This window comes from Mirounga leonina, unplaced genomic scaffold (genome assembly GCF_011800145.1).
Source record: "Mirounga leonina isolate KUSES-001 unplaced genomic scaffold, KU_Mleo_1.0 Mir_96, whole genome shotgun sequence".
Taxonomy (NCBI): domain Eukaryota; kingdom Metazoa; phylum Chordata; class Mammalia; order Carnivora; family Phocidae; genus Mirounga; species Mirounga leonina.
Genome location: NW_023270871.1, coordinates 6,893,832 through 6,906,545, shown reverse-complemented (window position 1 = coordinate 6,906,545; position 12,714 = coordinate 6,893,832). Strand labels below are relative to the sequence as shown.

Below are 12,714 nucleotides of genomic sequence, written 5' to 3'. Positions count from 1 at the left end.
CTCCTTTTGTGGGCAGAGCAATGAAAAAAGCTATCACTGATAATTAAATGGTAGGAGAGGTATAAAAGAATTGTGGGAAAAAAAAAGTGAAGTAAAATGAATAAAAAAATAACATCATTCAGAATCAAAATCACTAAAGTATCATTTAATATCATTTAGCATCAAAATATTTTTATTCCCATCTAGGCTTCATCTTTCTTTGTGATTCAAGAACCATGGGGAGGAACTGAGAGTTCCCTTCTAGGTAGAGTTCAGTTGCAGGAAAAGATTATATCTATATTTGCCCCTTCCCCTCTATTTCTTTTGGGGACATCAGTCCAGAATTTCAAAAATTCTTGTGCACCATGGACTATTACAAACCATACATGAGAATTGGAGCAAGTCAGCTTGAGGCCAGGACTTTGACCCTAGGAGAGATGGCATATGCAGAGAGGAGCCAGATTTGGGTTTTAGAACAGAGGACTTATTAATATTTAGCTTGAAAATATACTACATGTATGGTGACTAACATAACATAATAAAATTAAATTAAAAAAAAAAGAAAGTATACTACAGAATGCTTTAAATCCCCAGAAATAATTAGCAGAAGTAAGAAAAGAGGGGGAAGGGAGCAATGCCATGAAAAATTAGGATTCTATCTCAGACTGTGAACACTGACAAGAATTGAAGCTTTTCTTTAAAAGGCTGATTCCAATGATATTAGCCCAAAATGCAAGAGAAGGATCTTGAGGAGGAAGATGTCCATGATGACAATTAAGAGTTGGTCTCCTTTCTGGTATCCTTTTGGTAGGAAAATGGAACTATGACAGTAGTTTTATCACCAAAAAAATGGGCAGCTAGGCCGAGTTCAGGTGGGGGTTGGGAGTTCTCTGGAAGTCGGAGGGAGACCAGAGAATGGAGCCCATGTCCTGGGGTCAGGCCAGGCTCAGCTGGTGCCTATTCTCCTTCTAGGTCAAGGCCAGGATCTGAGCAATGACTCATTTACTCCCTGTCAATGAAGCCTGTGGAGTCAGACTTACACACAGGGAAGCTTCCCACGCTCCTGAGGCCAGACACTTTGAGGATGAGGGAGTAGTGGGAACCACCAAGCAAGAAGCAGGGAGAAGTAAGGTGGAGGGGAGTGAGTAATTCATCCAGTATCCAGGTCCTGATATAAGATCTCAGTGAGAGTGGCATTATATTCTAAAGAAACAGATTCAGGAAAGAGTCATAATCCCACCTGCTTAGAAAGGAAGAATTTAGATGAGAATAAACATCCAGGTGGTAGTTTACAGGAAGAAAAAAGAAGGGAAAATTTATATTATAAATTACGTTAGTAAGTTATGTATTTCCCAATTCACTTTATTTTTACATCCCTCCCACCATTTAATGGTGATGGTTTTCATCTTCAAGCCATGACCATCCAGAAGGGAATGAGAGAGAAAAAGATAAAATCTAAATTCTTATTTTTGAATTATTTTATAGTCTTCTGTAACCTATAGCAGAAGCAATATTTTTGAAAGACATGACTGCAATTGCAAAAGCAAAGCATTTAAAAGAGAAAACTATTTATATTTTGCATTCTATTTCTATATTTTTTTATCATTTCAAAAGCTTCTTTTAAAATATTAAAAGCTATAGGCTGATACAGAGATAGAGAACACAGTGTTGACAATATGAGCCACAAAGTCTGGAATAATCCTTGATTTTTTAATTTAATTAAATTTATTTATTTTATTATGTTAATCACCATACATTACATCATTAGTTTTTGATGTAGTGTTCCATGATTCATTGTTTGCATATAACACACAGTGCTCCATTCAGTACATGCCCTCTTTAGTACCCATCACCAGGCTAACCCATCCCCTCACCCCACTCCCCTCTAGAATCCTCAGTTTGTTTCTCAGAGTCCATAGTCTCTCATGGTTCATCTTCCCCTCTGATTTCCCCCCCTTCATTTTTCCTTTCCTACTATCTTCTTCCTTTTTTTTTTAACATATAATGTATTATTTGTTTCAGAGGTACAGGTCTGTGATTCAACAGTCTTACACAATTCACAGTGCTCACCATAGCACATACCCTCCCTAATGTCTATCACCCAGCCACCCCATCCCTCCAACCCCCCACCACTCCAGCAACTCTCAGTTTGTTTCCTGAGATTAAGAATTCCTCATATCAGTGAGATCATATGATACATGTCTTTCTCTGATTGATTCATTTCGCTCAGCATAATACACTCCAGTTTCATCCACCTTGTTGCAAATGGCAAGGTTTCATTCCTTTTGATGGCTGCATAATATTCCATTGTATATATATACCACCTCTTCTTTATCCATTCATCTGTTGATGGACATCTAAGCTCTTTCCATAGTTTGGCTATTGTGGACATTGTTGCTGTAAATATCGGGGTACACATACCCCTTCAGATCACTACATTTGTGTTTTGGGGTAAATACCCAGTAGTGCAATTGCTAGGTCATAAGGTAGCTCTATTTTCAATTTTTTGAGGAACCTCCATACTGTTTTCCAGAGAGGCTGCACCAGCTTGCATTCCCACCAACAGTGTAGGAGGGTTCCCCTTTCTCCACATCCCCGCCAACATCTGTCATTTCCTGACTTGTTAATTTTAGCCATTCTGACTGGTGTGAGGTGGTATCTCATTGAGGTTTTGATTTGTATTTCCCTGATGCTGAGTGATGTTGAGCACTTTTTCATGTGTCTGTTGGCCATTTGGATAACTTCTTTAGAAAAACATCTGTTCATAGCTTTGCGCAGCGGCAGTATCGTAGCCAATGAGGTTTATCCGAGGCGCGATTATTGCTAATAGAAAAACATCTGTTCATGTCTTCTGCCCATTTCTTGATTGGATCATTTGCTCTTTGGGTGTTGAGTTTGGTAAGTTCTTTGTAGATTTTGGATACTAGCCCTTTATCTGATATGTCATTTGCAAATATCTTTTCCCATTCTGTCGGTTGTCTTTTGGTTTTGTTGACTATTTCTTCTGCTGTGCAAAAGCTTTATATGTTGATGAAGTCCCAATAGTTCATTTTTGCCCTTGCTTCCCTTGCCTTTGGCGATGTTTCTAGGAAGAAGTTGCTGAGGTTGAAGAGGTTGCTGCCTGTGTTTTCCTTTAGGATTCTGAGGGACTCCTGTCTCACATTTAGGTCTTTCAACCATTTTGAGTCTATTTTTGTGTGTGGTGTAAGGAAATGGTCCAGTTTTATTCTTTTGCATGTGGCTGTCCAATTTTCCCAACACCATTTGTTGAAGAGACTGTCTTTTTTCCATTGGACATTCTTTCCTGCTTTGTTGAAAAGTTGACCATAGTGTTGAGGGTCCATTTCTGGGCTCTCTATTCTGTTCCATTGATCAGTGTGTCTGTTTTTGTGCCAGGACCATACTGTCTTGATGATTACAGCTTTGTAATAGAGCTTGAAGTCCAGCATTGTGATGCCACCAGCTTTTCTTTTCTTTTTCAACATTCCTCTGGCTATTCGGGGTCTTTTCTGGTTCCATAGAAATTTTAGGATTATTTGTTCCATTTCTTTGAAAAAAGTTGATGGTATTTTGATAGGGTTTGTATTAAATGTGTAGATTGCTCTAGGTAGCATTGACATCTTCACAATATTTGTTCTTCCAATCCATGAGCATGGAACGTTTTTCCATTCCTTTGTGTCTTCCTCAATTTTTTTCATGAGTATTTTATAGTTTTCTGAGTACAGATTTTTGCCTCTTTGGTTAGATTTATTCCTAGGTATCTTATGGTTTTGGGTGCAATTGTAAATGGGATCGACTCCTTAATTTCTCTTTCTTCTGTCTTGTTAGTGTATAGGAATGCCACTGATTTCTGTGCATTGATTTTATATCCAGCCACTTTACTGAATTTCTGTATGAGTTCTAGCAGTTTTGGGGTGGAGTCTTTTGGGTTTTGCACATAAAGTATCATATCATCTGCAAAGAGTGAGAATTTGACTTCTTCTTTGCTGATTCAGATGCCTTTTATTCTTTTTGTTGTCTGATTGCTGTGGCTAGGACTTCTAATACTATGTTGAATAGCAGTGGTGACAGTGGACATCCCTGCCGTGTTCCTGACCTTAGGGGGAAAGCTCTCAGTTTTCCCCCATTAAGAATGATATTCGCTGTGGGTTTTTCATAGATGGCTTTTATGATATTGAGGTATGTACTCTCTATCCTTATACTCTGAAGAGTTTTGATCAAGAAAGGGTGCTGTACTTTGTCAAATGCTTTTTCTGCATCTATTGAGAGGATCATATGGCTCTTGTGCTTTCTTTTATTAATGTATTGTATCACATTGATTGATTTGTGGATGTTGAACCAACCTTGCAGGTCAGGAATAAATGGCACTTGGTCGTGGTGAATAATCCTTTTAATATACTGTTGGATCCTATTGGCTACTATTTTGGTGAGAATTTTTGCATCCATGTTCATCAAGGATATTGGTCTGTAGTTCTCCTTTTTGATGGGGTCTTTGTCTGGTTTTGGGATCAAGGTAATGGTGGCCTCATAAAATGAGTTTGGAAGTTTTCCTTCCATTTCTATTATTTGGAACAGTTTCAGAAGAACGGGTATTAATTCTTCTTTAAATGTTTGGTAGAATTCCCCTGGGAAGCCATCTGGCCCTGGGCTTTTGTTTGTTAGGAGATTTTTTGATTACTGCTTCAATTTCCTTAGTGGTTATAGGTCTGTTCAGGTGTTCTATTTCTTTCTGGTTCAGTTTTGGTAGTTGATACATCTCTAGGAATGCATCCATTTCTTCCAGATTGTCTAATTTGCGGGCATAGAGTTGCTTATAATATGTTCTTATAGTTGTTTGTTTTCTTTGGTGTTGGTTGTGATCTCTCCTCTTTCATTCATGATTTTGTTTATTTGGGTCATTTCTCTTCTTTTTGATAAGTCTGGCCAGGGGTTTATCAATCTTGTTAATTCTTTCAAAGAACCAGCTTCTAGTTTCATTGATCTGTTCTACTGTTCTTTTGGTTTCTATTTCATTGATTTCTGCTCTGATCTTTACTATTTCTTTTCTCCTGCTGGGTTTAGGCTTTATTTGCTGTTCTTTCTCCAGCTTCTTTAGGTGTAGGGTTAGGTTGTGTATTTGAGACCTTTCTTGTTTCTTGAGAAAGGCTTGTATTGCTATATACTTTCCTCTTAGGACTGCCTTTGCTGCATCATATATGCAGTGCATATATGCACATATGTGCTCCCCCAGAGAGCACCCCTCAGTGCTCCCCCAGAGAAAAGCAGTCAATCACTCCCATCTCCCTGGTCTCTGGCCACACTCCATGCTCACTCAGCCTGTGACCGAGCGTTTCTATCTCTGGCATCCGAGCCTGTGTGGAGTCTCCAAACCTAGCAGATCCCTGTGGTGCACTCCTGCACCACTCCTCCCTGGGGAGGAAGGGGAGTGCCCCCAGTTCTGCTGCTTGTTGGGTCCCTGCTGGAGGAGCAGTGGCCCAACTGTGCCGTGCATCACGGTTTATGGCAACCCCGAGCTGAGAGCCCACTCCTTGGCTCCGTCTCTGCAGCCAGCTTCCCCACTCTGATCCCTGGGAGCTCATGCTGCACTCAGGCACCCCCAGTCTTTCTGTGACCCAAGGGTCCTGTGACCACACTGTCCCAGCGAGGGTTCCACCCCCCGCTTAGCCACTGGAGCGACCTCCCTCAGTGGAGCAGACTTCGAAAAGTTCTGATTTTGTGCTCCGCTGCTCTATAACTTGCCGGTAGTGGCTGATGGAGGCCCCCACCCCCATCTATCTTCCCGAATATCACCTCGGATTCACTTCTCCACACGTCCTACCTCCCAGAAAGTGGTTGCTTTTCTGTTCAGAGAGTTGCTGCTATTCTTTTCTTCGATCTCCTGTTGAGTTTGTAGGTGTTCAGAATGGTTTGATCCTTATCTAGCTGAATTCCTGGGACAAGATGAAATTTAGGTCGTCTAGTCCTCCGCTATCTTGCTCCTCTCTCCCAAGAATCCTCTGATAAGAGAAAATTTCCCCACCATGGCAAGAGGAGGTTCCTTTCTGGATTGGGAGAAGGAGCTTATAAAAGAGAACAAGAAGATTTTAAGTGCAAGTGTTGGGCTCTGGTCTCTGCTCCTATCTTCTGTAGGAGTTGAAACACTGTGTGTGTGTGTGTGTGTGTGTGTGTGTGTGATGGCGGTTATGTGGTATGTGATAGAAATCTCTGGCTATGTTTGAATCTCTGAAAGCTGATAGGTCTTGTGTCCCATTTTTATATCTGAAACTATAGGTGATAAGATTATAGGTTTAAGTTTATTTCTCTCTTGATCCCATTAAAAGATAAAGAAACTCTAAAAAGAGTAGTGGGTAACATTGCTAATATCTTTGGGCAGTATAATTCTTTGTGGTGGGGGCTATTTTGTGCATTGTGGGATTGTGGGGTTTTTAGAGTATCCCTGGTCTCTATCCCCTAGATGCCAGTTGCCCACCCCCTCCCCCAGCTGTGACAACGAAAAATGTCTTCAGACATGTGAAATGTCTCCTGAGTGGCAAAATTAAACCTGGGTAAGAACCAGTGCCCTTCTAGTAAATTAGAGTTGGTTAGATCGTTCTCTTTCATGCTATGGGGACCAGGATGTCACAAGACAGTAAGGACAAGAATGGAGAAAGGGCATTGAAGGGGAGGCTGGAGCCAAAACTCCAAGCTTCCTCTGCCATCATTTTGTCCTGGGTTGGGCCTTTGTTCAATCTTCAGATTTTTATTAGCATTTTTTTAACAAGATGCCAAATCTAAGGAATGAATTCATCTCCTTAGGAGCCTTTCCAAGTATGTGGAAAGAAGAATTATTCCAAACAACAGGAAATAAAAAAGACAATGTGTGTGTATAATGGCCTTGGTTTGGTTAGGTTGCAGTGAGCAAGCTAGTTTCATTTAATGGCTCATTAGTGGACTGCTGAAAAATGTGTAATAGTCCTAAAACAAAATCTGCAGCTAGACCAGAAAGCAGCTTGAGTCCCAGACATACATAAAAATGTCCCAAAATAAAAATTGGAATTCATTTCACAAAATATTCACTAATGCATTTGAAAAAAAAGCACACACCACAGATATTCTGATGGCAAAATATACCTGGGGTCTATTTCCAAAAAAAAAAAAAGAAAAAAAAGCCCAAGAGTGTGTACACAGAATGAATTTTGTGGTCTGATACCCAAATAAGAAAGACCAAAACAGTGTTTAGTTGTGGGAGGCCTGGAAAAAGCATTAGCTTCATATGCTCTAACCCTGAGGCTCTGGGTGGGAAATATATCCAGGTGAGGTCACACCTGTAATTTTTTACTTACTTTGGCTCATTTCAGGTCTGGATAGATGTAAATTATTTGGCAAGCATTCAAGAGTGAGCAATGATGAAGGTTAGGGAAGTGGTGGGTAGAAAAGATAGAAGGTGGAGGAGACAGAATATTACCAGGAGCTTTCCCAAAGTGAAAGAGTAAATGCTATACTATATGCACACAATGCCAGAGACTGATTTATAGTGGAACCATTTAAAGTGACTCCTACTCTAACGCGTGGGATAGCCATTAACGATGTACTACTGCAACCTGTAGCCAACCCAATCTGAAAGTAGCCTTATTAAGACAGAGCTTTATAAGAGATCTAGCTTTATCTACTTGGAGCACCACAATTAATTACAATAGGTAAGGTCCTAAATATCTCCAGGCACTGTATATATTACTACTTTCCTTAGATTGAAGTTTCAAAGAAAACAAAATGACACTACCCTATACATTTTATTGACCTCAACAAATTGTTAAGAATCTGTGTATATGTATATTTACATGCTCTCTCTTTTTCTCTTTCTCTCTCTCACTCACATATTTTGATATCTATTTCCTAATCAAGGTATTAGAAATAACTCATAAGTAGCATGGTAGAGAGAATAATCTGCATCCTTGTCTGATGCGGATCCTAATTCCTGTATCCCATGATGTATTCCTCCCAAGCAGTCTGTACTGGAGTATCCATTTCTTATTGAAGGGGTTTTGAATTAATCCTTGAAGGAGGACCCTAAATACAGGCTGGGTTTTTTTGGAAGTGAGCTGATAAATTCCCTTATAGCATAGATTTTAATATGCTTTGAAGATACTGTTTTTGATGGAAAGACCCCTGTAAATTTTCCTTGACAAAATTAGATTCACTATACATAACTATTCTTAAGATCATCCTTTCAGGAATATATATATTCTATATGTATTAAGGGTCATTCACATAAACTAAAATGATTCAATTCCATTAATCTTATCACTTTTACATCTTCAAGGAATCTTAAAAAAACTTAACTATGTGAATCACCTTAAAATGGTCAAATAATCAAATAAGAACTTAAAAAGACTTCTGGAGGAGGAGTTAAGATGGTGGAAGAATAGGGAATCCTAGGCTTGCCTCGTCCCTTGAACACAGCTAGATAAATATCAAATCATTTTGAACACTCAAGAAATCAATCTGAGGACTGAGAGAGCAAAAATGCACAACTAGAGGTGAAAAAAACCACCACATTGTGGAAAGTAGGAGCTGTGAAAAGTTTATTTGGTGGAAAGAAGAGCTGCAGGTGCTGCACTGGGGAGGGAACCCTGATCACGGATAGAGGAGCAAGAGAGAAAGAGAGAGAGAGAGAAAGGGTGAAAGTGCATGCAGGGAATTGCACAAGAAAAACTCTTCCTCAAAACCATTGACTGGGAAAAGGAGAGGGGCTAAATACCACAAGTGTTTATAAACAGCAGAGTGCAGAGGCTGAAGTTGCTGAGGCACATGCCATTGCCGGAGTCGTGCCTAGAGGGCTTAGTTGTGCTTTGGTAGGGAAGGAGGGCAGAGACCTGGGAACAGGCAGCGTGCTCTGAAGATCCCTTGGGTTGCACAGGGAGAAGCTTGGAATGCATGTGGGAGAGGTGTCAGAGCCTCTCCATGGCAGAAGACCTGGCAGGTGCCATTGAGCTGCCCCGTTCACTAAGATAAGAACAGGGTTGGTGGCTGAGGGCAACGAGGCTTTCTGCTGAGCTTTACCATGAAGTCTGAACCACTCTGCAGTCATACAACCAATTTCTGGGACAAGCTGGCACTGGCCACAGTGTAGTGAGACCATCCCCCAGAGGATCAGCCTGGGTCCATGCTGCTTGGATATCTAAAATTTGGAGTTTTGAAACCCAGCGTCCCACCTGAGATAAAACACAGGAGTACTGTGCCATCTGGAAGGTGGACAGTTCAGATGCAGGCAGGGTGAAGGTGGGGATCTGGTGGAAGCTGGGGACAAAAGAGAGGTGATTATTTGCTCTTCTATGAGGGCTTCCTGAAGAGTGGTGGGCGTGAGCTACCTACTGCGGGAGGAGAGATCCAGTTGCACCATTTTCAACCTGTTCATCAGTATTAACAAACTTCAATGAGCAAAACAGCCTACCAAAGGGGACACAGTCACTTACACCAAGCCCTGCCCCTTGCACCCTGCAGGTGCATCTCCACTAGGGCAAGTCCATCTGAAATCAGTGCAGCAGGCCCCACACCCAAAAGACCAGCTCAAACCCCTCACATGCATCAAGTCTATTGATCATAGAGTGCTAACAAAGCTTCAGCTCTAGGTGAAATAGGATCTAGCTTTCTTTGTACCCCCCACCTTGGGATACAGAAAAAGCAATTTTTAAATTTTTTTTCTGAATTTATATATATAAATTTATGTCTAGGATCTAGCTTCTTTTGACAAGCAAACCAAAACACACCTAGGATCTGCTTCCTTTTTTTTCACCTTGACATATGACAAGACATAGGAATTCACCCCAAAAGAAAGAACAGGAAGAAGTAATGGCCAGGGATTCAATCAATACAGATATAAGTCAAATGTCTAAACTAGAATTTAAAACAATTATAAGGATACTAGCTGGGCTTGAAAAAAACATACTTACTGCAGAGCTAAAAGAACTAAAAACTAGTTAGGCCAAAAATTAAAATGCTGTAACTGAGATGCAAACCTGAATGGATGCCATGAAAATGAGGATGGATGAAACAGAGGAATGAACCAGTGATGTAGAAGATAAAATTTTGGGGGAAAATGAAGCTGAAAAAAAGAGGGAAAGAAAGGTATTGGATCATGAATGTAGACTTAGAGAACTCAACAACTCATAAAGCATAATAACATTCCTGTCATAGGAGTCCCAGTAAATGAAGAGAAAAAAAAGGGTAGAAGGTTTATTTGAGCAAATTATAGCTGAAAACTCCCCTAGCCTTGGGAAGGAAGCAGACATCAAAATCCAAAGAGCACAGAGAACTCCCATTAAATTCAACAAAAGCTGGCCATCACCAAGACATATCAGAATCAAACACAAAATGCAGAGATAAGGAAAGAACCCTGAAAGCAGCAAGGGGAAAAAAAGTCCTTAACCTATAAGGGAAGACAGATCAGGTTTGCAGCAGATCAGTCCACAGAAACTTGACAGGCCAGAGGAAAGTGGCATTATATATTCAAAGTGCTGAATAGGAAAAATATGCAGCCAAGAATATTTTATCCAGCAAAGCTGTCATTCAGAAAAGAAGGAGAGATAGAGTTTCCCAGATAGACAAAAACTAAAGGAGTTCATGACCACTAAATCAGCCCTGCAAGAAATATTAAAGGGCACTCTGAACAGGGAAAGAAAGGACCAAAAGCAACAAAGACTAGAAAGGAATAGAGAACATCACCAGAAACACCAACTTTATAGGTAACACAAAGCCATTGAATTCATATCTATCAATAATCACTCTGAATGTAAATGGACTAAATGCTCTAATCAAAAGATATAGGGCATTGGAATGGATAAAAAAAATAAGACCCATCTATATGCTGCTTACAAGAGACTCATTTTAGACCTAAAGACATCTGCAGATTGAAAGCAAAGGGATGGAGAACCATCTATCATGGTAATGGACATCAAAAGAAAGCCAGAGTAGCCATACTTATATCAGACAAACTAGATTTTAAACCAAAGACTGTAACAAGAGATGAAGAAGGGCACTGTATCATAATTAAGGGGTCTATCCATCAAGAAGATATAACAATTATAAATATTTATACACCCAACTTGGGAGCACCCAAAATATATAATCCAATTAATAACAAAGCAACTTATTGATAATAATACAATAATAGTAGGAAACTTTAACACCCCACCTACAGCAATGGACAGATCATCTAGCAGAAAATCAACAAGGAAACAATGGCTTTGTATGACACACCAGATGGACTTAATAGATATATTCATAACATTTCATCCTAAAGCAGCAGAATACACATTCTTTTTGAGTGCACATGGAACATTCTCCAGAATAGATCACATACTGGGTCACAAATCAGCCCTCAACAAGTACCAAAAGATTGAGATTGAGATCATACCATGCATATTTTCAGAACACAATGCTATGAAACTTGAAGTCAACCACAAGAAAAAATTTGGAAAGACCACAAATACATGGAGGTTAAAGAACATCCTACTAAAGAATGAATGTGTTAACCAGGAAATTAAAGAAGAAATTAAAAAGTACATGGAAGCAAATGAAAATGAAAATGTGTAGTCCAGAACCTTTGGGATGCAGCAAAGGGGGTCCTAAGAGGGAAGTATATTGCAATACAGGCCTACCTCAAGGAGTAAGAAAAGTCTCAAACACATAACCTAAACTGACACGTAAAGGAGCTAGAAAAGGAACAGCAAATAAAGCCTAAAGCCAGCAGAAGAAGGGAAATAAAGATTAGGAAAAGAAATGAAACATATAGAAATTTAAAAAACCAGTAGAACAGATCAACAAAACTAAGAGCTGATTCTTTGAAAGAATTAATGAAATTGGTAAGCCCCTCACTAAACTTATCAAAATGAAAAGAGAAAGGACCCAAATAAATAAAATAACAAATTAAAGGGGGGAGAGATCGCAACCAACACCACAGAAATACAAACAATTATAGGAGAATATTATGAAAAATTACATGCCAATAAACTGGGAAATCTGGAAGAAATGGAAAAATTCCTAGAAATACACATTTTCATACACCAATAATGAAGCAGCAGAAAAGGAAATCAAGGAATTGATCCCATTTATAATTGCACCAAAAACAATACACCTAGGAATACACCTAATCAAAGAGGTAAAAGATCTGTACTCTGAAAACTATAGAACACTTATGAAAGAAATTGAAGAGGACACAAAGAAATGGAAAAACATTCCACGCTCATGGATTGGAAGAACAAACATTGTTAAAATGTCTATACTACCCAAAGCAGTCTAGCTATTTAATGCAATCCCTATCAAAACACCACCAGCATTTTTCACAGAGCTAAACCAAACAATCCTAAAATTTGTATGGAACCAGAAAAGACCCCGAATAGCCGGAGGAATGTTGAAAAAGAAAAGCAAAGCTGGGGGCATCACAATTCCGGACTTCAAGCTCTATTACAAAGCTGTCATCATCAAGACAGTATGGTGCTGGCACAAACACAGACACATAGATCAATAGAACAGAATAGAAAACCCAGAAATGGAACCACAACTATATGGTCAACTAATCTTTGACAAAGCAGGAAAGAATGTCCAATGGAAAAAAGACAGAATAGCAATATTGCTTTATCATCAGCTAGTTTCCTGATGCTGGTCTTTATAGAGCTTTGTTTCACAACTCAATTTTTGAAGTTACCTGTCTTACTTCAACCTGTTACCAGAAAGTTACAGTGTTTGGTCCACCAAGCT

General features: G+C 39.5%; 1 protein-coding gene, 1 long non-coding RNA gene and 1 pseudogene across 3 annotated transcripts in view; 1 reads left to right on the top strand and 2 right to left on the bottom strand.

Moving 5' to 3' along the window:
• Positions 1 to 12,714, bottom strand: part of LOC118006413 (F-box only protein 4) — a 382,076-nt gene that overhangs the window by 89,192 nt on the left and 280,170 nt on the right. Inside the window, exon 8 of one of the 2 annotated variants that reach the window (XM_034999071.1) lies at positions 5,856 to 6,038. The exons of the other annotated variant lie outside the window; for it this stretch is intronic. Coding sequence (XP_034854962.1) covers positions 5,947 to 6,038 — 92 coding nt within the window. The 3' untranslated portion in view covers positions 5,856 to 5,946. Of the gene's footprint in view, positions 1 to 5,855; positions 6,039 to 12,714 lie in introns of those variants that run through there. 2 annotated transcript variants of the gene reach the window in all.
• LOC118006442 lies at positions 2,746 to 2,894 on the top strand (annotated as a pseudogene).
• Positions 6,744 to 12,714, bottom strand: part of LOC118006416 — a 59,076-nt gene continuing 53,105 nt past the window's right edge. Inside the window, exon 2 of the long non-coding RNA XR_004678066.1 lies at positions 6,744 to 9,255. This is a non-coding gene — a long non-coding RNA (uncharacterized LOC118006416). The remainder of the gene's footprint in view (positions 9,256 to 12,714) is intronic.